We start from the raw sequence: 26,609 nt of genomic DNA, 5'->3' as shown, positions 1-26,609 counted from the left end.
TATATGTATATACATTTTCTTTGCACAACACTCTGAAAACGGGTTTATTTTTTGCTTTCGTTGCTGTTCATTACTTTGCAAGCTGTTTTTGTTTTCCTTTTAATCTCTTTGCTGCTTGCCGCTTTTAATATTATACTTTTTTTTTAGTAAAAAATAATAATATCCACTTTTTGTACCAGTTGGTGTCCTCTTGGTTCCTTTCCAAATGCATTTCTGTTTTATTTTATTATGGCTTCGAACCTCCGGTTCGCGTTGGGCTCATTCCAAACAAAAGCAACTAATAACGCCAATTTATTTAATTAAATTTAATTATAGGTTATTGTGTGTCTGTGTTTTTTATCGTACAGGCAGATGACAATCGTATAGTTGCATCTATTCGCTAAGATATTTAAATTAAAATTCCTAACATACTCTAAAATATTGTGCAATTTTTTTGCATAACCCTTACGCACTTTTGCGAAGTCAGTTACATATATTACGCATACGCCTCGCTGCGCACTTGAGGGTTCGCAAATTGAATTCGCACCCGTGCTTACATAAGCCTCACACATTCGCGAGTGACTTAGCTTAGTTACAGTTTTGAGATCAAAGCAGTCAAAAAATAATTAGTTCTCATAAACGTGTTGTATTTGAACATTTTCAATTTGTCAATTGCACAAAGGTCTCATTGCATATTAAATGATATTTTTATATACTTTACATCCAGCATAAATTGTCGCACAATCCATGTGCATTGTGCCTTTATATGGCCATTAATGTGCATTAGTTCATTAGTTGGACTCAATAAGAACCACACTTAATGCAGTCAGAGCGATAACAATGCAACAATTGTACAACAAAGTCTTGTTCATAGTCAAAATAGTTAACCTATTGAAGATTGCACTTGAGTGTTTTTTTTTTTAGCGTCCGCCTGTATTTGTAGAGGGCATTATAATTTTCGTGAAATGTGTAACGCATAGAAGGAGACATGTCTGACCCCGTAATGTATATATATTCTGAATCACAATCAACAGCAGAGTCGATATAGCCCTGTCCGACTGTCGTCTGTCTGTTTCTATGCGAACTAGTTTCTCAGTTTTAAAACTATCTTTATGAGAGAAGTCCCTCATTCTGTTGCACGCAGTACAAATTTCGGAACTAGATTGATCAAATCACTTCATCATATTGCTGTGCTATGCACGATCTGTCAACAAGTAGGTTCTTATATGAATAACAAAAGCAAAGCACTATAAGCATTCTGAAAAGGTTGGGTCTGTAAGGGAATTAAGTCTTCGGCGTACCGGAGATAGGCCGTCTTTCTCGTTTTTTTTTTGGTTACAGCTTCGGGCAGAGGTGTAAGCAAATTGTTATCTATTATTATACATTGTTTATATTTTTAAATGCTCAGTTAGCGCTTCACTTTAACTATGTGTTCACAAATTTGGTCACAAATATCACGCATACGCCATGCATGCATAGAATGTCGTTCATGGCCTTTATGAGCGCATAAAACAAATAAACGGCGCCTAACTTTAATCAGATAAATTTGACTAACAAACCCCAAATCTAAAGAAAATTTCTATGTGCGAATATACACTAACTAACAAATAGCAATTTTTATATCAATGAGTGTGTTAAGTTTATAAGATAAAATAATTTAAATAAACCATATAAAAATGTTTAAACTATGTAAGGGTTTCAAGGGCAGAATATTTCATAGATATCAGACATACACATGTTGTTTAATGGAATCATAACTAGTAGCATCTTGCCAACAGCCAGTTTTAACCAAACACTCATCTAATTATATACAAATAAAGCACCTAAATCGGAGTTATCAACGTGTTGTCTAAAATGTAAACATAACACCTGGCTGACGTGTAAGACGTATGATGATAGGAAAAAAACTGAGAGATATTTAAAATGCGGACTTACACTTTTATCTTAGCCCGGCGCCTGTATAATTTAGAAGCTAATGGCAGACAAAGACTTCCATATAACACGTCAGACTTCAAGAAAGTGGGGGTGTGTATTTATTTATTCAATATAGACGTACGCCTAATCTGTTATTAAAGTCCACTCCCACACAGACAGGCGCACTTATAAGATTTACATGAAATATGAGATCGTCTGTGATAAGCATTGCTGATCTCAAAACCGTAGAAGATGCTCGGTTCGCGTAGGCTTTAAGTTTAGTTTATCGTTGCGACTTGTGAGTGTTACTTGTGTGATCGCTGGGCTAATTGTGATTGTTATCCTGATTCTAAAGGATCAGCAGTGCGTGTCTTTTAGAGTAAACCAATTAAAAGATATTATTGTTTTGTGTGCTTATGTTTGGCGACTAACTGAAGTTCTAGCAAATATTTTGTCTGTATTTATCAAGCCACAGTAAAATAATTCGTTCTTTGTGTACTCTGCGATTTATTTAAATATGTTTTTGTAACATACTTTGAAGCTTTAATTTGTAATTAAAAAATATTTGTACTTGAATCTTAGCCTGTTTTACAAGAATTTACAAGAATCTTCTTACTACAATTGAACAAAAATATTTATAATAAAAATATTTTCGTCACAACTTACTCAAGTTTCAAGTGCTGGTCATTAGGATACACAAGCAAGTGGGGAAAACTTAATGACAAATCGAAGAGCGCTACAGCCATTGTAGCACTATCTGTGCGTGTGTATGTGTGCGCCACTAAACTAATGCAAAAGTAATCAAAGCTAAGCGCATTTAGGCAAAAAAAAAAAAAAAGAAGCAACACGGCAGTGTAATAGTATGATTTTCTTCGTTGATTTAACTTATGTTCGGGTTGCCTTTTTATTTTTAACAACACGTCTTCTTACTGCTAGTACTGTAGAGAGACTGCCTTCCACTTCTTCTCTGCAGCCGCTTTTCTTTATCGATATTTACTTATCGTACTGTTATAATTAACATAGATAGTGACACTATAATACCCTGGCTAGGGTTACCAATGATGCTCTTATCCTATTACAACTCGGCCATCCTGACAAAGAGAGCTCCCGATCTCTGTCTTTTATATGTGTATCTATCTTTATAACTAATGCTTATTGCCTATTTTCGCATCCAATGCTTAAAGTTTTGGCTATTCCAGATACCAACGTACGGGTTGCGAGATAATTGAAAGCCTTCTACATCCTTTAACAAGTATCTATCATTTTTTAAAATCTTTTCTATACTATAAGGCCCTTTATATCTTGGTATTAACTTTTTTGAAACTCCTGGTGTGCTATCAAAATTTTTTACCATGACATAGTCACCTATTTTATATTCTACTGATACTTTCTTCTTTTTATTAATCCGCTCTTCATTTCTGATTTGAGCTTCTTTTTGATATATTTCTCCACTCTTTCTTATATTTTCTAAATTTCTTTTATCACACGTGTTCACCTGTGTAAACTCTTCTAATTTTTCTTTTAATTCATCAACAACTTTTCCTTTCTGTTGTAATCCGAATAACATTTCGCTTGGAAATTTCTTTATGCTTTTGTGTTGTGTGTTGTTTATTGCATATTCAACATTTTCTATAATAACATCCCAATGTAAACCATTTTCTGGCTCCGCCATTTTTGCCATCATCGGACCCAAGTCTCTATTCAACCTTTCCACCTGACCATTTGCTTGCGGACAACCCGTTGCTATTTTAATATGCGTTACTCCCTCATTTTTTAAAAATTCATCAAACTCTTTTGCAGTAAAACAACTCCCTCTGTCCGATACAATGAACTTAGGTCTACTATACGCTCTGAAATAATCTTTTAATGCCTTAATCGCTTCTTTCGTACTTGTTGTCTTTGCTGTATATAGTCTAACAAATTTTGAAAATCCGTCAACCACCGCCAATATATATTTATTAGCCCTTCCTGCATTAATTGGTCCATAATGGTCTATATGGATCATCTCCCACGGTTTGTTTCCTTTCGGTATGCTATGTAATAGTCCTTCACTCTTACCCGTCTTGGGGGCGAAGGCAATGCATTTTAAACAATTCCCTATATGCTTTATTGCTTTTTCCTTAATATATGGGAACCAGTAACTCTTTCCAATGGCATCGATCATCTTATCTCTCCCAGCATGTCCCAACTCATCATGATATTTGTAAAGTACATGTTCTTCCATATCCTTTGGTACATAAAAAACTAATCTGCCATCATTTGTTTTTCTGTAAATGACCCCATTTCTCATTTCGAATAGCTTGTGCTCTTCTTTTTCTAACATCTTTCTAATATCTACCAGTTTGTCATCTTTGCTTTGGCAAATAACTAAATTGTCCTCAAAACTATTGGATTCAATAACTAAAATGTCCTCATAACATCTGCTTAACGCATCCACATGTTGCATTTGCTTGCCCGATCTATGCACTAACTCAAAATCGTAATTTTGTAGTTCTAACGCCCATCTAGCAATTCTCGGATTTAAATCTATTTTGTTAAGCGTTAAAGTTAAAGAGTTGCAATCTGTCATTATTTTAAATCGTTTTCCCTGCAGATATATACGAAATCTGCGTAATGCGTAAATGATGGCTAGCGTTTCTAACTCAAAACTATGATATTTAGACTCTACTTCGGTTGTTCTTTTAGAAAAATAAAAAATCGGGTGTAATTTCCTATCTTCTTTTTTTTGAAATAAAACAGCCCCAAATCCCACTGCGCTGGCATCACAATGTAGTTCTATTTCTTCTTTGTAATTATATATTGATAGTACTGGCGCCTCTAACAATTTATCTTTTAACATATTAAAACACTTAAACTCCTCTTCTCCAAACTTGAATTTCTTATCTTTTTTCAATAAATCATATAAGGGTTTAGCTAATATAGAAAAGTTTAAAATGAACCTCCTGAAGTAGGAGCATAACCCTAGGAAACTTTGTACTCCCTGAATTTTGTTTGGTATTGGAAAGGATTTAACCGCTTCTAACCCTTTTTCATCAGCCCTAACGCCTTTACTATCCACCACAAATCCTAAATATTTAACGCTGCTTTTAAAAAATTCACACTTATCTAATTTCAACTCTAATTTGTTTTGCACCAGTCTTATAAACACTTCCTTTAAGGTCTCCATGTGTTCCTTTATGTTTGTACTTGCTATCATAATATCATCCATGTAAACAATTACCTTATTATCTTTTATCATATCACAAAATATGTTATTAACAAATCTTTGAAATACATGTGGCGCAGTTTTTAAACCCATGGGCATCCTAAGAAATTCATATTGTCCTAAAGGGGTAACAAATGAAGTGTATTTAATAGATTGCTCATTAACAAAAACATGAAAATACCCGTTTTTTAGATCCAACTTTGAAAATACTGTTTTTCCGCATAGTCTGTCTAATAAATCGTCGATCAATGGTAGCGGGTAGTTGTCTCTACATATAATTTTGTTCAGTCTTCTAAAATCAATACATAACCTCATGTCTCCAGTTTTTTTCTTCACTAGTACTATAGGTGATGCATACTCTGAACAACTTGGCCTAATGATTCCATCTTTTAAATAGTCGTCTAATAATTCTTGCAACTTTTCTTTTTCCATATAAGATAACCGCCTAGGTGTACAATTAAATACTTTGTCGTTTTCTAATCTTATGCTTAACTCATGTCTTAATTTTGGCTGATTTGGCCTTTTCGCTTTTACATAAGTATTTTCAAATAAATTTTCAAATTCACACTTTGTGCTGTAATCAATATCTTCACTTAAAATATATATATTTTCTCTTTTGTTAGAATCTTCCCAACTTATTGTTAAGATATCCTTCTCAAAATTCTCTTCTAACACTCCCATGATTTCGCTATTCACTGGCGCTTCATTAACATGATTATTAATTTTAACTGCACTGTTTCCTATATCTTCTATAATCACTTTTTCAATCCCGGTTTGATTATAGATAATTTCATCACTAACAACTTCTTCACTATCAGGTTCGAGCTTAAGCTCTCCATAACTAACTATCTCATCACTAACAGTTTCGATCCCAATCACTTCATTTCTAACTATTTCACCACTAATTATTTTATTTCTAACTATCTCATCACTACCAACTTTATCACCAAGCGTTTCCGGACTAACAATTTTCTCACTAACTAATTCATCACTACCAGTTTCATTACTGACTATTTCCTTATTAACGATTTTATCATTTAACAATATAGTTTCATTTTGCTCGTGTTTGATATCTTCATCGTCCACTTTTTTTTGTTTTTCTTTGTAGCTTGTAGCTATGATATCATTTTTACCATTATTCTGGTGATCAACTTTATGCCCGTTCACAATTTTTAATGTTCTTAAATCAATATTTAAACCAAAAGAATCCATAAAATCTCTACCAAGCACAGCGTCATACCTCATAGACTCATTTGCCACAATTATAACATTAAAATAAACATTTATTAACTTTTTCTTCATAAAACATAAAATTTTTCCAAAATTTTTCAATTTACTTTCATTTAAACCTACATACGAATTTGCATCTGGCATACGCTTTACTTTTAATGGCACAAACTTTTCCTTTAAAAATGAAATAGGGCTGCCAGAGTCTATAAGGCATTCTGCAATTATTGATTTGTTAAATGAGTTACTAAAATGAATTCTTAAGTATCTTACATATTTGTTTTCCATATCATACTTTTTATTTGGACATCCTGCTATTAAATGATCCTTTGAGCCGCACGCATAGCAAGATCCTGCCTCCCGTTTGGGCTTTAAACAATCTTTGGCCCAATGGCCCTTAACATTGCAATTGTAGCAACGTTGTTGTTTGTCCGCCTGTGCTTCCTGTGCAGTTTGTTTCACTACATGGTTTCGTACCCGTTTAATTGGCAACTTTATAGCTGCAAACGCACGTAAAATTTGAGCCGGATTGGTAAAGCAATGCATACTAGCTTGAGTGCGCAAGTTTTCGCAAGGTATGCCTCGAATAATACCCTCCATTAACTCCTCTACATCAATGTTGATGTCCTGTGCCAATATGCTTTTTTCGCTAAAATATGTGGCGAACACCTCATCTGGTTTCCAAACCCGATCCTCGAACTTCCGTCGTAGTTCCGACTTCGAAAATCCTCCCCCGAAGGCCAAAACCAATTGATTTAGCATCTCGTCAATCGGAGCAATGATGCGCATAGGGTCTGCATGCAACCACTTCAAAGCACCGCCTTTCAATTTGCTTATACAAAGCAAGTGCTGTTGCATATCATTTAGTCTGTAGATCTTGGCCACATTGAAGAATTGCATTACCCATTTACGCACCTCACTTTCTCCAGTAAATTCTAATAAAATTTCCTTGGCTAACATCATCGCTCCAGTTTGGATGCAATTATTTAAGTTGCCTCCGACAGCGTTGCCACTTTCGTCGATCCTTCCAGCTGCCCCAGCGTTGCCCGCTGCACCAGCGTGATCAGCTGCACCAGCGTTGCCATCCGTTCCAGTGTAATCAGCTGCACCAGCGTTGCCATCCGTCGACCGTGGTCTTTCTTCAGTGTGACCATCCTCTAGCTGCAATAAATCGCCGACTTCACTTTCTTGCTCTCCCCCGTCGCTCCCGCCGATGTGCGAGTTGCGGTTCACCGTTACTTGAAATTCTTCTAGGAATTTTCGAGACGCTTCAATTTCGAGACGCATCAATTTCAGCATCTCGGCGCCATTTGCTATTTCGTCACGCTGTTGTTGCATTATGTTTTGCAACTCATTTTGAGCCTCAATTGTCTGTTCCTTGTTACGTTGAACTTCAAGTTCCTTTGCAGCATCGTCTCGGATATCCACTGGTACCTTATTTAATCTCGCCATCAGCTCAGTTTTGGTACCCTCTGTTGGCAAATTTAGTAATGCCAACCAACTTTTCAATGTCGCTATTGACACGTCATTTATATTTATATTTTCCATTTTGTTGTGTTTTTTTTTTTTTTTTTTTTTCTGAGTCAATCCCACTTCTGATATTGTAATAGTATGATTTTCTTCGTTGATTTAACTTATGTTCGGGTTGCCTTTTTATTTTTAACAACACGTCTTCTTACTGCTAGTACTGTAGAGAGACTGCCTTCCACTTCTTCTCTGCAGCCGCTTTTCTTTATCGATATTTACTTATCGTACTGTTATAATTAACATAGATAGTGACACTATAATACCCTGGCTAGGGTTACCAATGATGCTCTTATCCTATTACAGCAGGAAGTCAATAAAAATAAACACATAAAAGCAACTTGCGGTCTACAGAATTATGTCAACGACTATTGAGGAGGAGGGCACGACAATGGCGGCGGCGGAGACTCTTAATACGCCGTCGACTGTGGCCAATGCTTTTGTTCAGACAGTCCAATCCATAATTAGCAGCACAACATCAAAAGCAACAACAACAAGTACCGCAGCCTTAGCCAGCACCACCACCACTAGCACAGCCGCTCCAGCAACAGGAACAACCACATTATCAACGCCATCATCGTCCAGCATGACGGAGAAGCTCAGCGTGAGCGATTTAAGCAGCGCACTGCAACATTTTGGAATTGTTGATTATTTGGTTTTCATAGCCATGCTGGTGGTCTGTGCCGTAATTGGCTTCTATTTCGGCTTCATCGAAAAGAAGAAGAAAAAGCAAAAGGGCCAAGTGCCCGCCGATGAAAAAGATGGTCCCGGGGCTGCTGGCATCGAGGAGCGGCGCGGCTCGGAAGCATTGGATTACTTGGTGGGTGGACGCAAAATGAAAGTGTTTCCGGTCTCGCTGTCATTGGTGGCTAGGTGAGTTACAGCAATATTAACTGTATGTAAATGCGGGTGCGGTCGACTCCTCTGGGCCAACAGGATAGATAGACGAGGCCTATTTAATTGCTTTGACTGGAGCGTGCAGTGCCTAATGGGATTGCCCACTGCATTGGTTGGGTCAAGCAGTTTTGTAATTCTGTCTTAAATTGAATAGTACACGAATACAGACCATTACTTTTGTGTCTGTCTATGGCACAGATTGCTTTAATATCGTTTCCACAAGCAAGGTACTTTAATTTGTTTGAAGAACAAGTTAAATGAGTGGGCAAGACATTTTCACAAGTGGAGTAAAATTCTTTTGGTGCAAATATGAAAAAAAATATAAAACTAAAAATTAAAAATACACTTTTAAATATATTACCCATATCAGCTTTATAATTATTACTGATAATTAATAATAATTATTGCGTATCTAAGAGGCCACCTTTCACATGATGATCATATGAAACTACCTGAAAAAGAAATCAAATTATTATTACAATAAATAATATATTGCTTATAACTAAATATATACACTATACTATCTCTGTCCATCAATGACACATTCCATAAGAGAAGAGAAGTTAATGAATAACACATTCGATAAGCGACGAATAATGCCGTTAGTAATACACTTGCCGAAATTGAAAATCGTTTGCTATGCATTATATAGATTGGTTTCTGCACATTAAAATGCTTACCCAATCGAAATTCATAATTTTCTCAGAAATCAATCAAAAATATGCGCCTAATTTCACTTGATTTGCCATAAGGTGGCCACGACTAACCGTGCGTATACGTAATCTAAAAAAAAATCACATAAAACTGCCAGCCCCTGCGTCGTCTGTTTGTCTGCAATGTTTGTCTGTGCAAACAAACGAATTTTATTTAAACTTTAAGTAAATGCCCCTAAAAGAATGGGAACTGAGCGAGAATGTATCCATATACATAATACATAATACAATATAGAGTGTCAGGGTCAAGTTTATTATGGCTGATGATTATGCTGATAATGCTCTTTGATATCACTCTGGGAACTTGCAGAACTTTGTTGATAAATAAATATCTGGCGCATGAATACAATTTAGCAGCTCTTTTCACTTTTAGGCAGGGCACCCAAGAACTAAGCCTGATTGAAGTTGTTTAAACTTACGGCAGCCGCAAACTCAAAAAATTTGTAAAATTACTTTTTTGTTTGGTGGCGACCTTGGTGGTGTCACGCTTTTGGAGAATTATATTTGACACGTTTGGTCAAGCACCTTTCGGCGGCACATAGCCTTTGTCCTGGGCGTATTGTCAGCGCATTAATGACTGGAAAAAATAAAAGGAACGAAGGACTGCTTCTGTTTCTCCTGTTCCTTATGTCCACATTTGATCATTTGCCTCGCCAACAATTGTTTTGTACGCCTTTTATTGTTATCGTTCATTTTGTTCTGTAGTCGTTTGCCTTCTGCAACAAATTTTGGCGACGTGCTTTGAATTACAATTACATGCCAGCTTTTTCTCGCTGATTCGTTTGAGCTGTTCCATTATGGTTTATTTTTATTTTGATTTCATCTCTCTTTCAATTCATTATATTGTAGATTTTGTGCCTGCATCTGCATACTTCAACGCCACTTGCTATCAACTTTTAATGGTATTTTGGCTGCAAAAAACTTTTCTGTTAGCACGGCTAAGGCTTGGGGCAGTGCATATGTTTTGGGGCTAAATTGAAATGATGATTGTTGTTGTTGACATTAATCATCAGATTGAAATTATGATTATGAAATATATGGCAAAAAATTTGAAAAGTTGCTCGCATGTCGCTGAGCAGCGAGCAGACGGGCAATATTTTTGGGAACTTCAACGAATCCAATTTTCTTGGCAACAAGATTAAAGGAAAATATTTTATAATTGAGAATTTAGCAGCACAATTTAATACAATACTTTATTAATAATTGTTAGATATATTTAATAATTTTATGTTAAAAATGTTGCTTATATATTTTAAAATAATATTTACTAATAACCTTTATATAGTTTTGTTTCGGGCATTTCATTGCTGGGCACCTCAACGGAGATCTATGTTTATGGTACCCAATATGCCTTTATACTCATTACACTGGCCATATCGGGACTTATATCGTGGTATATCTTTTTGCCTGTTTTCTGCAATCTACAATTAACTTCCACTTATGAGGTGAGTTGAACGTTGTCTGATTTGTGTTTAAACGCAGTCTATTTATTTTTGAACACCCTTGCAGAAAGAGTGTCGGAATTATTAAGTAATTTCCAAACTCGAATTCCATTTAAAATATATTTTTGTTTTGTCTGATTCAATTAAAACTTTAACACTGGTTTTTAAATTCATGTTAAAAAATTGAATTGTAAAAACAAATTCATTTCATATATCATAGTTTTATACAACAAATTATTTACAAAATAAGTTTTGCATGCATTTTTAAGCATTATGTATAAGAAAAATAAGTTTAAATTGCTATCAGCAATCTGCAAGGGTATGACTACTTCGGAATACTGAAGTCATTATTTTATACTATTTTTTGAATACTCTATTAGCATTTTACATAACATTTGTTTCATACTAAGCCGATTAAAGCATTATCGATTGTCAGGGAGTTTTAATTGTGAATTATGTCGCATGTTAATATGTAAGTAAATATACTGTTTCAACTTGCACTACAATTTTAATAGACTAGGTATTTATATAAGAGGCTCGGCAAGTCAGAAAATTAAGCTGATTCAGTATACGTAGCAGATGCTAAAATCAAACCAGAGACTACCAATTTCATTTTTCAAAACAAAGCATAGACCATCCCCAGACAAATATGTGTACTAGTTATTTGTCTGTCATGTAGCAGAATTTCCAGGAAAAGTCCGAGCATTGTTTTATACATTGTTGTTCTTGTGTCATGCGAAATAGATGCGTGCTTCGTGCCAGCAAATTCAAAATAGGAGTACAAAGAGCTGTTTTCATGTACAAAATCCAATTGTTGTATTGGACAGCAGACGCGAACGTAGTGGTGGCTTATAAGCTTCTGCCATATCGACTACATGGCGTATGCGTAATATTCGATTTTGTATGTGCACCATTACCTACATTCACTTGATGTGTGTGCGTGCGCTATTTTATGTGCTTGTATTTGTGTGCGTTTGCATTGTCGAACTAAAAAGCGGCAACAAAAAAAAGAAAACAAAGTCAAAAAATATTTACAGTACTTTGAGCTGCGCTTCAGTAAAACCACTCGTCTCGTTGCCTCGGTGCTATTCACCGTAACCACAGTAAGTTAAAAAAAAATATACCCATCATAAAAAATGATAACCAATTACTATTTAATCTAGTTTATTTGGCTGCCAATAGTCATCTATATGCCAGCGTTGGCCTTTAACCAGGGTAGGTTTCAAATCAGATCGTCCAAAACCTGTGCCATTTCTTGATTTGACCCCCTTGCAGTGACTGGCATAAATGTTCATATCATTACGCCTGCGGTGTGCATTGTTTGCATATTTTACACCACTGTGGGCGGTTTGAAGGCTGTTGTCTGGACGGATGTTATTCAAACCATAATTATGGTTGGCGCCGTAATCTTTGTCGTAATTAAGGGCACCAGCGATGTGGGCGGCCTGGGTGTGGTCATACAGCGTAATCTGGACAGTGGACGCCTCGAGTGGCCCGAGTAGGTGATAGTCAATTAAGTCCAGATTTCAGATAGTACTTTTCTCATGACGCAAAGCTATTGATACGTTGTTATTGAAAACAATTGAGAATCAATAGTTTTGTAGCACTAATACTTGAAATTTATTTTTATTTAATGACTCTTAATATATTCAAATAGATTAACATTCGATCCAAAGGTTCGCATGTCTACATTCGCCTTGTTTGTGGGCTATACAGCACACTCCACATATAATTTAGGTTGTAATCAGATCATAACACAGCGCTATATGTCGCTGCCTAATGTGAAGGCTATGGGGCAAGCGTCGTTACTATTTATTAGCGGTATAGTCCTTTTAACATCACTTACCCTATACAATGGCGTGCTGCTCTATGCCACCTACTACGACTGCGATCCATTGACTACCAAGGTGGGTGATTTGTATATATACTCTGTATGAGTCGCACCTCAGTTAACGGACTGAATTGCAGCTGGCCAAAGCCAAGGATCAGTTGGTGCCATTGCTTGTCATGGATACGCTGAGCTCATTTCCAGGTGTGTGCGGTATGTTTATAGCTGGTGTGTTTAGCGCAGCGCTTAGCTCGTTGTCCACGGCGCTCAATTCCCTGGCCGCCGTCTCTCTCGAGGATTATATCAAGCCGCTTTGCAAGGAGCCCTTATCCGAACGTCAAACGGGCATCACTATGCGCCTCTGCACAGTTATTATTGGCATTGTGAGCGTTGCCTTGGTTTTTGTGGTGGAGCGTATGGGCACACATATGGTTCAGTTGTTCATGATGCTGAGTTCGGTGACACAGGGTCCATCGTTGGCGCTCTTTGTGATGGGTATGCTGTGTCCGCGGCTAAATGCAAAAGTTTGTATTGGATTTGGTTATTGAAATTATTTTTGTATATAATTATATTTTTGTTATTGCTTGCATTACAGAGCGCTCTATCCGGTGCCCTTTGCTCCTTTATCGTCATGACTTGGCTATGTACTAATGCCCAGCTGGCTAGCAATTCTGGTGAGCTGCATCATGAAAGCAAGCCCGTCAGCATCGAAGGCTGCGATTACCAGTACGAATTGCCGGTAATGACGCCCAGAAATGCCACTGTGACTTTCACTGAGCCTGCGTAAGTAGCAGGCATGAGCTTAACCCAATTAGTTATTACTGACAGATATCTTGCTTTCAAAGTTCGCTTAGCTTTTTCCAGCAAATTTATCATATATCCTTTATGAACTACACACTCTTTGCGGCTGTTGTCGGCATTATTTTTGGCCATCTTTCGAGCTTTATATTTGGACGTGTTGCAGTTGAGGATGTGGATGTTGAGCTGCTGGCGCCGTGCATGCGGCGTTTCTATAGACGCAAATATGCCACTGTGGAGACTAATGAGTCCTTAGTAAAGTCTGGCGAATAGAATTCCTACATAATATAACATGTGCTGACGACTTTAGAGTTGTAATAAAAGTTTTGATTAAGTATACGCCGTGTTTGACTGCAGCTTTGCCAAACGCCAGACTAATCTGTCAATATAATTTTTTTTTTGGTTTTCCATTTTTTTTATACCCTGAACCCATTCAAAGTGGGTATATTGTATTTGTGCCAAATCCAAATGTATGTTACAGGCAGAAGGAAGCATCTCCGACCCCATAAAGTATATATATTCTTGATCAGCACCAGCCGTGCCCGTCAGTCTGTCTGTCCGTATGTATGAACGCAAGGAAATTTTAGATGTAGGTGCTCCTAGTGCCCGCGCAGATCGAGTTTGTTTCCGATAATCGATAACTTACTACGTTTCCAAGCAATCGATAAGAATCAATATCGATATTCTGTTTTTTTTTGGCAATTTTGGTAAATAACAAGAGCTAGAGTCACCAAACTTGACATATAGCTTCTAAAATAGAATATATATATGCATTTGATGTTAGAAGAGAAGGGTTCAGGGTATTTCCTAGTCAGGAGCTCACGACTAGAACATCTTACTTGTTTGTATTTTGTGTTGTCACTAGCATACACATAGTTGCATAAATATATACATTGTAAATAATTGGAAATACATTATTTATTAACAAGTATTTATAATTCCTCTAACTTAATTATAATATAATTTTACCTAGTACTTTGAGCTGCGCTATGGTGGCAGCATTCGAAACTTCGGCTCTATGCCGTTTATTGTGGGCATGGCAAGTATTTAAATAATTCAGATTTTACTATAGGCGCTACAACATAATTAAAATGTTATATACAGATGCTTTGGCTACCTGTGGCCCTCTACATGCCTGCCATCACCTATAATCAAGGTGAGTTTCGCCTTAGTTTCTGGCTATGAAGCTATAGTTAAATGATTACAGTGACTGGCACGAGCATCCATGTTATTACGCCCATTGTCTGCATAATCTGCACCTTCTACACGTGTGTGGTAAGCTTTAATTAAATTATGACCTGTTTAGGTAATAGCTCACATGAAAATTTTCGGTATTTCAGGGCGGATTAAAGGCAGTCATTTGGACAGATGTCATCCAGAGTTTCGTTATGTATGGCTCAATTTTGGCAGTGTGCATAAAGGGTACCTACGATGTGGGCGGCCTGAACGTGGTGTTGCAGCGGAATTGGGAGAGCGGACGTCTCAATGCACCGGAGTAAGTGTTTCGTTTAAATTTATTTGGCAAATCCTATATGACTCCAACTATTTACAGATGGACCTGGGATCCCACCGTTCGCCTTTCAATGCTGTCTGTTATTGTGGGCGGCACTTTGCACAAAATACAATCATCCGATGTCAACCAAGTGTCAATACAACGGTTTTTATCGCTGCCTAGCTATAAACATGCCAAGCAATCCATGCTTCTATTTACCATACTCCTCATATTCCTATTGAGCTGCTGCAGCTATATGGGCCTGGTGACTTATGCTGTTTACCACGACTGTGATCCCATCAGCACCAAGGTGATCTGAAATCCATCAACTTTTTACTTTCTCTTATACGCTTTATTCAGCTTGCCAAGGCCAGCGATCAGTTGCCTTCATTGCTTATGATGCGCACCTTGGGCTCGTGGCCTGGTCTGCCAGGACTCTTTGTAGCTGGCGTGTTTAGCGCCGCTTTGAGCTCGCTTTCCACAGGACTTAACTCAATGGCATGCGTGATCTCACAGGATATGGTACGTCCGTTGCTTAAGAAGCCCCTAACGGAACGCCAAACCGCATTTCTGCTGGGCGCCATTGTCGTCTTCTTTGGCGCCTGTTGCATGGGCCTGGTCAATGTTGTGGAGAAGTTGGGCATGGTTGTGCAGTTGGCTACCACCACTTCGGCTGTATCTATGGGACCGCTGCTAGGAATTTATGCGATGGGCGTGTGCCTGCCCTGGGTGAATGCTAAAGTTAGCTTCTCTCAATCTGCGCGCTTCAAGACTCGCCTAATGGATTACATTTTTTAGAGTGTTTTAACGGGCAGCTTGGTATCCTTTGTTGTCTTGGCTTGGATCTGCGTGAAGGCACAGCTATCGCTAATGAACGGCGAGATTCGGTACCCAAAGATGCCTGTCTCAGTGTCAGGCTGTGAATATTCTTATGATAACGATACTGTCTGGCGCACCCTGCATGAGTACAGGTGAGCATAATATGCTAAAAACAATGGGACACAAAAATATTTGTTTTTCTATTTTTATTTGCAGTCCATCTACAGATCGTAATATATATCATTTGTCATTTTTCTGGTACACAGCCGCAGGCGGCTTTATTTGTACCGTGGTTGCCCTTCTGGCCAGCTTAGTGTTTGGTTGGCAGGATGTATCTCAAATGGATCCAGCTTTAATAACGCCCTGCATGCGTCGTTTTTTGCCTAAAAAACATTATCAGGTTATAGACTTGGAAGAGATGTTTAGGCGCAAGGCTCAAGCTGATGTCGAGTCAGAGACAGCATGTCTTGACAAAGAAATCAATTAAGAAAACTTAAATATTCAAAAATAAATTCTTGTTTTGTTTTTCCTTAGATGTTTTTTATTTTGTAATTGTCCGGCGTTTAATAAGTATTTTACACATTTCATTAGATTCTTCATGATATGACGTTACTTTTTTAATCTCATAAATTTTTTCTTTGCCGTGTTTACAACCCAGTACTTTGAGAGACGCTTTGATCGACGCATTCGCATCTTTGGATCATGTCTATTTGTGCTTATGAACGTGAGTATTTAAATTGTCTCTTAATTTTTATATTAAGTGTCAATATACATAATTGGCTCCTGTATAGATACTTTGGCAACCCATTTGCATTTATGTGCCTGCACTAACATTGAATCAAGGTGAGTTTTGAAAACCTAAAACTGAATAATGTAAATAAATATAAAATGTCTATCTTCTTTACCTAACTTATTTACCTAATATAGTGAAAATCCAGCCCTATCTTGAAATTGACTAACTTTCTTGTGGTTATTTTTAGTTTCCGGCATCAGTGTTCACACGATCGTTCCACTGACCAGTCTCATATGCATCATTTATACCAGCATTGTAAGTAGAACGATTGCTTGCAGTTATTTCAGAGACTTCATTCAATCTGATGCTTTATTACTTTCATATAGGGTGGCATTAAGGGCGTTGTTTGGACAGATGTTATACAAGGAGCTGTCATGGTTGGAGCCATGGGATTTGTCATTATAAAAGGCACCTACGATTTGGGTGGTTTGGCTGTTGTTCTAGAACGTAATCGTCAATTTGACCGTTTGGTGGGCCCCGAGTAAGTTATTTATACATATTTATATATTCATTTTATGTTTACACTCTAAAACCTATGAAAATGACAGGAAGCGAAGCATTTCCAACCCCATAAAGTATAAATGATCTTGGTTAGCATTAATAATAGTCAATTCGGTTTGGCCATGTCCGTCTGCCTGTCCGTCCGTCCGTCCACATGTACGGATGCTTCTAGCCGAAAACCTTTAGGAGTTAAATTTGGGTTTTTTTTAACCTATTTTTTGGGCTTTTAAGAGCATTATATACAAATTTTTAAACTTTGAATCTTTTCGCATTTTCGGTAATATAGTTTCCGCCTTAAATACTTAAATATTTTTGAATGGCTTAAAAATTTCAAAAAGATAATAATAACCACCGAGGCTAGGCTGATGCCATGCGGCGGAAATGTTTGTAGCTGCAACTCGATCCTGGGTTCAGTGTATTTCCTAGTAGAACATCTCGGGCTATATAAGTCTAACTAGTTAAATATCGCGGTGTATCCATTAATGCTTGTCTTTAAATTTACAGCATGACATTTGATCCGACGGCTCGGATGGGCGTTTTTGCCTTGTTTGTTGGTGGCGCCTTCTTTAAGCTGCAGGCCAATTGCATAAATCAGACCGCAGTCCAGCGTTTTCTGACCTTGCCCAACTTTAAGGCGGTCAAGCAGGCACTTCTGCTTTCCCTCACAGGCTTTATACTCGTCATGGCCATGTGTATTTATATTGGAATGCTCGCCTTTGCCGCATATTATCATTGTGATCCCATAACTACGGGCGTGAGTAGCACAATTGCTACTGCATGAAGAAAGATATCTTACTTTTATTTTTCCTTTATTTCCTTCGCAGCTGGCACGCGCCAAGGATCAGGTGATACCGTTGTATGTTATGCAAAGTGCTGGCGTGGTGCCCGGAATAGTGGGTCTATTTGTCGCAGGGGTGTTTAGCGCTGCACTCAGCTCTCTTTCCACCGCACTCAACTCCCTCTCAGCGGTGGTGCTCAAGGACTTTGTCGAGCCATATCGCAGTCGCCCATTGACTGAGCGGCAGACTGCCTATGTACTTAGAGGCGTGGTTGTTGTCTTTGGGCTCATTTCAATGGCAAGTGTCCCAATAGTGCAGAAATTGGGCATGCTCATGCAGCTCTCCTCCACCGTGGGTGCAATCACCTGTGGTCCATTGCTTGGCGCATTCTCAGTTGGCATGCTGTTGCCATTTGTTCGAACAGAGGTTTGATTGGGGTCTTCCTATTGTTTTACTTAAGGAATTACGGCTTTTTTCTTTTCCTTTTTCAGAGTTTGTTGACTGGCATTTCAGTGGCCACCACTTTCATATCCTACATTGTTGTTCGTGCTCAGATTGCAATGGCTACTGGCCAAATGACCTTTCCCATGAAACCCGTTTCCGTGGAGGATTGTGACTACAGCTTCGAGGTGCATGATAACTGGAATACCCCCAGCAGCGCGTATGTTGTTGCTCCGAACTCTGGCGCTGAAGAAGACCTATCAATCTAATAATCAAATGCATTTAATATTTAATATCTATTTTCTTTATATAGGAATACTTACGAGGACAAAAGTCACAGCCTACATGAGATCTCGTTTTTGTGGTACACTTTGATTGGTTCTTTAGGAACGGTTCTCTGTTCGCTGTTGGCTACGCTTTACTTTGGAAAGCAGGATGTGCGCCTTGTGGATAAGGAGCTGGTTTCGCCAGTCCTGCACAGGTATTGGTATGGGAAGTTTGACAGCGTTGCCAGCGATGATGAAGAGAAGAAGCAACTGAAGCTGCACGAATCGTTAACTCAACCGAAATTGGATGAGATAGAGCAAATACACAACCATCTTCAAACTTCTTAGGGGTTATAAGCCCTTATTTATAATCATCTGTAATACAATAAATATAATGAATACAACAACACCTTTTGTAGTTTTATGCTAGTCCTAAGACTTCTACTGTCCCATATTTAATCCTTACTACGTTAGCCTAACAACTGACAGCTGGTTCCGTTTAATGCATAGATAATTTCCATTATCAGGAGTAGCTGGTAAGAAGTAAGGCTCAAGATGAGGTCAAGTCTGAGGTCTAATCAACTAATCACAAATTAATTCTTGTTTTGTTTTTCCAGGGAGAATTTTCATTCTGTAATTGTCCGGCATTTAACATGATATTTCATTACATATTCATGACACTCCGTTACTTTTTAAATGTTATATATTTTTTTCTTTGCCGTGTTTACAATTCAGTACTTTGAGAGACGCTTTGATCGACGCATTCGCATCTTTGGATCATGCCTATTTGTGCTTATGAACGTGAGTATTTAAATTGTCACTTTATTTTTATATTAGTTGTCAATATACATAATTGGCTCCTGTATAGATACTTTGGCAACCTATTTGCATTTATGTGCCTGCACTAACATTGAATCAAGGTGAGTATGTAATATGTATAATAATACCATGGATATAAAATGTCTATATTCTTTACCCAACTTATTTACCTAATATAGTGAAAATCCAGCCCTATCTTGAAATTGACTAACTTTCTTGTGGTTATTTTTAGTTTCCGGCATCAGTGTTCACACGATCGTTCCACTGACCAGTCTCATATGCATCATTTATACCAGCATTGTAAGTAGAACGATTGCTTGCAGTTATTTCAGAGACTTCATTCAATCTGATGCTTTATTACTTTCATATAGGGTGGCATTAAGGGCGTTGTTTGGACAGATGTTATACAAGGAGCTGTGATGGTCGGCGCCTTAGGTTTTGTCATTATAAAAGGCACCCACGATTTGGGTGGTTTGGCTGTTGTTCTAGAGCGTAATCGTCAATTTGATCGTTTGGTGGCACCCGAGTAAGTACATTTTAGCCACCTTAGAATCTCTCTTTTAAGCTTGTCTTTAAATTCCAGCATGACATTTGATCCAACGGTTCGCATGAGCGTTTTTGCCTTGTTTGTTGGTGGCACCTTCTTTAAGCTGCAGGCCAATAGCATAAATCAGGCCGCAGTTCAGCGTTTTCTGACCTTGCCCAACTTGAAGGCAGTCAAGCAGGCACTTTTGATATCCCTCATAGGCTTTTTACTCGTCATGGCCATGTGTATTTATATTGGAATGCTCGCCTTTGCCGCATATTATCATTGTGATCCTATAACAACGGGCGTGAGTAGGACAATTGCTGTCGCAAGATAAAATGTGTATTACTTTTATTACCTTCGCAGCTGGCACGCGCCAAGGATCAGGTGATACCGTTGTATGTTATGCAAAGTGCTGGCGTGGTGCCCGGAATCGTTGGTCTGTTTGTAGCAGGTGTGTTTAGTGCTGCACTTAGCTCACTATCCACGGAACTCAATTGTCTCTCAGCGGTAGTGCTCAAGGACTTTGTCGAACCGTATCGCAGTCGCCCATTGACCGAGCGGCAGACTGCTTATGTTCTCAGAGGCGTCGTTGTAGTCTTTGGGCTCATTTCAATGGCAAGTGTCTCAGTAGTGCAGAAATTGGGCATGCTCATGCAGCTCTCCTCCACCGTGGGTGCAGTCACCTGTGGTCCATTGCTTGGCGCATTCTCAGTTGGCATGCTGTTGCCATTTGTACGAACAGAGGTTTGATTTGGGTGAATGACCTAAGCCACTACGCATAAGCATCTTTCCTATTGCAGAGCTTGCTAACCGGCATTTCGGTAGCGACCACCTTTACATGCTACATTGTTGTGCGTGCCCAGATTGCCATAGCCACCGGCCAAATGAACTTTCATATGAAACCTGTTTCCGTGGAGGATTGTGACTACAGCTTCGAGGTGAACGCCAACTGGAATACCCCCAGCAGCGCGTATGTTATTGCCCCGCGTTATACCGCCTAAGAAGACCTTCTTTTAATAAGTGACTTCTTTATATAGGAATACTTACGAGGATAAGGGTCACAGCTTACATGAAATCTCGTTTTTGTGGTACACTTTGATTGGTTCTTTAGGAACGGTTCTCTGTTCGCTGTTGGCTACGCTTTACTTTGGAAAGCAGGATGTGCGCCTTGTGGATAAGGAGCTGGTTTCGCCAGTCCTACACAAATATTGGTATGGGGAGTATAAGAGCGTTGTCAGCGATGATGAAGGGAGGAAGCATTTGAAGCTGCACGAATCGTTAACGCAGCCGAAACTGGATGAGATGGAGCAAATTCTCAACCGTTATCAAGCTTCTTAAGGAATTTCTAACCTTGTTGATCAATAAACATCATTATTACAAACTCAGTCCTTGTAGTTTTATATTAGCCTTAAGACTTGTCTCGTTTCATATTTTAATCCTGATACTGTTAACCTAAAAACTTACAGCTGGTTCCGTTAAATGCCCAGAGTATTTTCACGGGGTTGTCAATGCACAAATTTTTCACTTGGTTGTCAATACAAAAATACTTACACACACTCACTCTTTCAGTACTTTGAGAGACGTTTCAGCCGACGCATGCGTATATTCGGGGCCTCACTCTTTGTGCTCAAGGCGGTAAGTGAAAACCTCTTACAAATGTCTAGCTAAGGATTACGATGGGACTTTTCCCTTTTCAGATCATTTGGCTGCCCATTGCGGTGTACGTGCCCGCGCTAACCTTCAATCAAGTTAGTGGAATTGGAGTGCATACCATAACACCAATTGTGATTGTCATTTGCACCTTCTATACCACTGTCGGAGGCATTAAAGGCGTCGTTTGGACGGATGTGGTCCAAAGTGTTATTATGTATGGCTCACTGGTGATTATTATGATCAAGGGAACCCTGGATCTCGGTGGGTTTGGTGTAGTCTGGCAGCGTAATTTGGAGGGCGGACGGCTCAATTTGCCTGAGTGAGTAGTCTTAAAATGGGGTTAAAGTGTAAAGACGATTGCAAACTGTGCATATTTATTCCGAAGCTGGAGTCTGGACCCAACAGTGCGTATGAGCGTCTTTTCGGTGTTTGTTGGCGGTACTTTCTTCAAGCTGCAGAACACCTCGATCAATCAGGCCACCATTCAGCGTTTTATGAGCTTACCCTCCTTAAAGCAAATCAAGCAAACGCTCTTCACCTTTAGCATTGGGTTGATTCTTCTCTATATGAGCTGTGTCTATGTGGGTCTGGTGTGCTACGCCACGTATTATGACTGCGATCCAATGACCACGGGTGTGAGTGCGATATCTTCTGGAATGCTAAAAATTTTGTTTGCTATTTTTCATCTTTTTGTACAGCTGGCTGGACGTCGGGATCAGCTGGTGCCGCTGATGGTTATGCGCGTGCTGAGTGTTGTGCCTGGACTGCCGGGTATGTTCGTCTCCGCCGTATTTAGCGCTGCTCTAAGCTCGCTCTCAACGCTGCTCAACTCATTGGCGGCCGTCATACTGGAGGACTTTGTCAAGCCACGTATGCGCAATAAGCCTATGACGGAGCGCACAGTAGCATTGATAATGCGTCTGGTTGTGATTGTATTTGGCATTAGTTCTATATTTATGGTCTATGTGGTTGAGCATCTGGGCATGGTGCTGCAGCTGTCGGCCACACTACAGTCCAGCTTATACGGTCCCATGCTAGGCATATTTACCGTGGGCATGTTAATGCCCTGGGTGGGCGAGAAGGTGGTTCCTCCTTCATTAACAAGCCTCGATTTATATAAACTAAAGTTTTTTATATTTTTTTAGAGCATGTTTTTAAGCAGCGTTCTATCATTTGCTATAATGGCTTGGATTACGGTCAATGCACAAATTGCAAATGTGAGCGGCTCATTTCGTCATACCAAGCTGCCAGTTTCTGTGGAGCATTGTGACTACGAGTTTGATATGAATCGCTATCTTAACTCAACAGCGGAATAGTAGGTAGCGAACAAAAATATTATTTCTTAATAGTCTTATTTTTTTATTTTACAGTGAGCCACACAGCGGCTCATCTATATACCATATGTCTTTCCTATTGTACACCTTGACTGGCGCTTCCTTAAATATTGTTCTTTCAAACTTGGCGACGTTTATCTTTGGGCGTCAGGATATGAATTCTGTGGACACGCAGCTCCTAGCTCCGTTTGTTCAACGGCTTATACTCAAAAATAGTTATTATGAGACCGTAGAGCTGAAGAAAAGATCAGTAATCGGTGAGCGCTTGGATTAGAGCTCAGATAGTTTCAATTTGTTGACCTAAGTTAGTTTCACATTCTTAATTCTTTATTGCCGTATTCAGAAGTTAATTATATTTAAAGTTTGTACCTTTTCTCTTCCAAGACGTTTTGCCTCAGCTTCTGAGATTTTGAAATTTGTGAGCCAGGAACCTACTTTTATAACTCACTTTTGTGAATAGTTAATAATAATCAATGCATTAATGTAATAATGCCACCCTTTGTTGTTCATGTTATTCCACATACTATATATTTTATTTTTTAGCAAATTTTCATTGAAATTCTTGAGAATTTTGAATAATTCAGTTTAATAATGTAAAATCTTGTACGACAATAAATTTGTGTAATATGTATAATTTAGAGGGAATTAAAAACAATTTAGGCATAATGTCAACCAGCTATAGATGCCAATTGTGCGCATGGAAACATCAAATTCAATAAAATCTTCTCCAGTTCTATGGAACACAATTGGCAGCTACAGTACGTTGGGGGCATGCATAAATCTGAGTTTAACATTGGCTTATCTGTGGGATCTTATATCATCCAAACTTTGCAACGTCTTGCTTAAGCTACGTAACTTTCGTCTTGGACTAACCGGTTGTCCCTGTGTTGTCATGGGTGAGGGAAAAAGACAACGGCATTTCCGATTAGAACCCACTGCTCCCGACTGTGTCGCTTGGCTGCCAAGCCGCCCAGTGCCCAACTGAGTCCACGGAGTGGGCGTAGGTGAACGCTGGGTGTGGTGGCCACTGCACTTGTTATTGGGACTTCTTGAAGTTGGGAACAAAGAGGAGCGATGCAAATCAGGCATGCTTACAGTAGAGATTCCCTTGGCCGTACGACGTACGATTGTTGGCTTGGCGGTTGCCGAATTTGCAGTTCTCGACTTGTGGTGATTGCAACTCTTGCAGGGTGACTGCTGGGGAAAACTGCGGGAATCTTGCTGCTGCCAGAGCTGATGCTGCGGTCTTTGTTGCGACGTACCCTCCGATACTTTTTGCGGCTGAGAGTCTGGTCTCCTATTGTAGGTTTCCATTAAGCGCTGTGCACGATCCGAGCTGGCACTACTTTTTTCTTCAAACCGGTCTTCCCGTTCCTCCCGCTCCTCTTTGCAATGCTGTTTTGACCTCCGCTGGTGGCTCAGTGCCCGATAAAAAATCGTCTGATTGTCGATTAGCATCTGGGCAACGAACTTAAACTGATTGAGACTTGTCTCATTTTGTTCGCCAATTTCTGAGGTTCAGTTTTCGAATAGAAATCTTTACATATAGATCAATTTATTTCACTTACTGCCCATCAAATCAGCATTGAGTTGCTTCAAGACCGACTCCTGATGCGTGATGTCCGCGGATAGCTGATCCATCCTGGTAAGGATCTCCTCAAAGTGTTTATTTACCATGTGCTCGACGGCGCCATGCACTGCCTCCAAGACATTCTCGTAGATTATGTTGAAAAAGTCCGTGCAGGACTCTTGCATTCCACGATTGGAATCAGAGGCACTGGATGGCATGTCACTGGATGGAGGGGGTCCCTGTTGCTGTTGTAGTTTTTGCTGCTTCTGATGGTATTCCCGTTCAGCTGACTCCATGCCCGCACTTTCCCTTAATGGCATAGTCGCCTCCCTGTATCGGTGCTTCTCAATCGGAGGCAGGCGAAATTCTACAGTGCGTGCGGGCGTTCGTGGCCGAGATTTCAGGCCGTGAGAATGACGCAGTCTCTCATTGTGCTCCTGGAGAGCCTGCAGCGAAATAAGATCATCACAGCACAGTTTTGTGCCTTGCCGCGACGACCGTGACCGGGAGCGTGAATGGGACTGGTGCTCAGGACGGTTAGATTGTTGGGAGCTGCTGTTATAGCTGCTTTTTGGCATGTACAATAAATCATAGCCGAAATCATTGGGAGGCTTTCGAAAGCAATAGTTGGGAAACATAGTTTTCGAGATGAAAGTTCAAGCTGCATAAAAATTTAAGAGACAGGTTCTAAAAATAAGGTGCTGTACTTTGATTTTGAGTGTGACACAAGCGTCTTATGTGGGTGTATTTGGGCTCAATTGTACTACTTTTACAATTTCGAATTTATTTTTGAGTCTGCTTATGAGAATTCGATGATTTTGAAGGAAAATCCAAAATTTGTCATTGAAAGGGTATTTATTAGAGGTGTTCAATTGATAAGAAATTGCCCTAAGCATAACGAGCTGTTGACAGCACAAAGCTGGCAAATGTACTAGAAAGTAGCCTCTTGTCAACTTTAGAGAAAAATAGGAAGGGGCCGTTTTTGGCGTTCTGGCTGGATGCGCTTTATTTGAAGAACGACGGCGTGTCTTATCAATTCTGCTGAATATCCCGATTTCATTTAGATACTTATTTTTAAAAGCTATTATTTTTGCAATTTCTTTCGAAGAAACCCTCATCCCATTAACCTTTTCAAAATCCCAAGCGTTTTGAGACGCTTTGCAAAAGTGTGAGTATTCTAACTGAAATTAACGTAAAACCTTTAAGGCAAAAGATTCAGCTAGTAGGAATATGTTTTTATATCCTTGCAGAAGGTATTATAGTTCTCCCATGAAATGTGTAACGCATAGAAGGAGACATATCTGACGCCATAAAGTATATATATTCTTGATCAGTGTCAACAGCCGATATAGCCATGTCCGTCTGTCTACCTGTCTGTTTCTATGCGAACTAGTCTCTCAGTTTTAAAGCTACCCTCTTTCTGTTGCACGCAGCACATATATCAAAACCAGATATGATATATACAAGGCATTGTAGGGTAAGTGCTAACTTTTGTAGTTTCCCAACACAAAAAGTTACTTTCCTTTTTAATTTACAGCCAAACTGAGTCAACCCTTAAGTTTTTAATATATTCTGCCACAAATAAATGTATTAGCTGCCTGTGAGTACCGACGAGTGAATGTGTAAAAAATATAATAGTTTCTAGTGGTACTCAACAAGGTACTCTGCATATGTGCACGAGGGGACTTCCATTTTGCAATTGTAGAAACGAGATTTAATTATTATCTCTAACAAAAACGTATTTTTCCTTTTTGTTAATGACTTTAATTTATTCAGTTTGCCAACACTTAAAGTTTCTTTTTGAGTCTCAAATAGTCTATATATATTAGAAATAAAGTTTGCGTTTCTGTTTTTTGTTATCGTGCCAGTTTACTGTCCTTCTAATGGAATTTCAATTAAAAGTTGACAAGTAAATTATGAAAGTATAATTGCAAATATTTACGGCCAGTCGCACTTGGTGATTTCTAATGAAGCGTATTGAAGTAAAAATGAATATAAAAAATTCAAGCGACTTTGTGGCTGATTATGTTATCAACATTTATTAATAGTTTCCATGAGCTTAGCTGTTCAGTCAGGCAGGAAGTAA

At 38.9% G+C, this 26,609-nt stretch overlaps 5 protein-coding genes across 8 annotated transcripts; 3 read left to right on the top strand and 2 right to left on the bottom strand.

The window, feature by feature from the left end:
- The first annotated feature begins 2,160 nt into the window (after window positions 1-2,160).
- LOC6630464 (sodium-coupled monocarboxylate transporter 1) lies at window positions 2,161-23,587 on the top strand. 3 transcript variants are annotated; one of them, XM_070206824.1, is made up of 11 exons: window positions 2,162-2,256; window positions 8,156-8,722; window positions 10,745-10,904; window positions 14,501-14,566; window positions 14,632-14,683; window positions 14,735-14,802; window positions 14,868-15,022; window positions 15,080-15,329; window positions 15,380-15,760; window positions 15,818-15,990; window positions 16,055-16,367. In XM_070206824.1, exons 2-11 carry the CDS (start codon window positions 8,208-8,210, stop codon window positions 16,323-16,325), a joined length of 2,091 nt encoding a protein of 696 aa, XP_070062925.1. In that variant the 5' UTR covers window positions 2,162-2,256; window positions 8,156-8,207; the 3' UTR covers window positions 16,326-16,367. The 3 variants fall into 3 exon arrangements, with proteins under 3 accessions (XP_015027454.1, XP_070062925.1, XP_015027450.1); XM_015171964.3 differs by lacking the exons at window positions 14,501-14,566; window positions 14,632-14,683; window positions 14,735-14,802; ... (3 more) ...; window positions 15,818-15,990; window positions 16,055-16,367 and adding exons at window positions 11,939-12,004; window positions 12,065-12,116; window positions 12,177-12,399; ... (2 more) ...; window positions 13,325-13,512; window positions 13,575-13,864 and having other exon boundaries at window positions 2,165-2,256; XM_015171968.3 differs by lacking the exons at window positions 14,501-14,566; window positions 14,632-14,683; window positions 14,735-14,802; ... (3 more) ...; window positions 15,818-15,990; window positions 16,055-16,367 and adding exons at window positions 21,536-21,601; window positions 21,664-21,938; window positions 22,005-22,254; ... (1 more) ...; window positions 22,765-22,934; window positions 22,990-23,587 and having other exon boundaries at window positions 2,161-2,256.
- On the bottom strand, window positions 2,469-8,159 carry LOC138910886 (uncharacterized). 2 transcript variants are annotated; one of them, XM_070206825.1, is made up of 2 exons: window positions 6,621-8,159; window positions 2,469-6,543 (listed from the first exon to the last, which is right to left on the bottom strand). In XM_070206825.1, exons 1-2 carry the CDS (start codon window positions 7,871-7,873, stop codon window positions 6,438-6,440), a joined length of 1,359 nt encoding a protein of 452 aa, XP_070062926.1. In that variant the 5' UTR covers window positions 7,874-8,159; the 3' UTR covers window positions 2,469-6,437. The 2 variants fall into 2 exon arrangements, with proteins under 2 accessions (XP_070062926.1, XP_070062927.1); XM_070206826.1 differs by having other exon boundaries at window positions 6,599-8,157.
- LOC116649753 (sodium-coupled monocarboxylate transporter 2) lies at window positions 16,395-19,027 on the top strand. Its single transcript, XM_032434789.2, has 8 exons — window positions 16,395-16,562; window positions 16,630-16,681; window positions 16,819-16,886; window positions 16,958-17,112; window positions 17,637-17,886; window positions 17,957-18,337; window positions 18,403-18,572; window positions 18,666-19,027. The coding sequence occupies exons 1-8, from the start codon at window positions 16,557-16,559 to the stop codon at window positions 18,964-18,966; spliced, it is 1,383 nt and encodes a 460-aa protein (XP_032290680.1). The 5' UTR covers window positions 16,395-16,556; the 3' UTR covers window positions 18,967-19,027.
- On the top strand, window positions 19,300-21,351 carry LOC6630465 (sodium-coupled monocarboxylate transporter 2). Its single transcript, XM_002053426.4, has 8 exons — window positions 19,300-19,419; window positions 19,487-19,538; window positions 19,670-19,737; window positions 19,809-19,963; window positions 20,021-20,270; window positions 20,330-20,710; window positions 20,767-20,936; window positions 21,004-21,351. Exons 1-8 carry the CDS (start codon window positions 19,315-19,317, stop codon window positions 21,302-21,304), a joined length of 1,482 nt encoding a protein of 493 aa, XP_002053462.3. The 5' UTR covers window positions 19,300-19,314; the 3' UTR covers window positions 21,305-21,351.
- Window positions 23,549-25,348, bottom strand: LOC6630862 (uncharacterized). Its single transcript, XM_002053428.4, has 2 exons — window positions 24,522-25,348; window positions 23,549-24,464 (listed from the first exon to the last, which is right to left on the bottom strand). Exons 1-2 carry the CDS (start codon window positions 25,159-25,161, stop codon window positions 23,752-23,754), a joined length of 1,353 nt encoding a protein of 450 aa, XP_002053464.1. The 5' UTR covers window positions 25,162-25,348; the 3' UTR covers window positions 23,549-23,751.
- Window positions 25,349-26,609: the final 1,261 nt, after the last annotated feature.

The sequence above is a fragment of the Drosophila virilis genome, chromosome 2, assembly GCF_030788295.1.
Source record: "Drosophila virilis strain 15010-1051.87 chromosome 2, Dvir_AGI_RSII-ME, whole genome shotgun sequence".
Taxonomy (NCBI): Eukaryota; Metazoa; Arthropoda; class Insecta; order Diptera; family Drosophilidae; genus Drosophila; species Drosophila virilis.
Note: the sequence above shows the minus strand (reverse complement) of the source record. Positions and strands in the feature narration are given on the sequence as shown.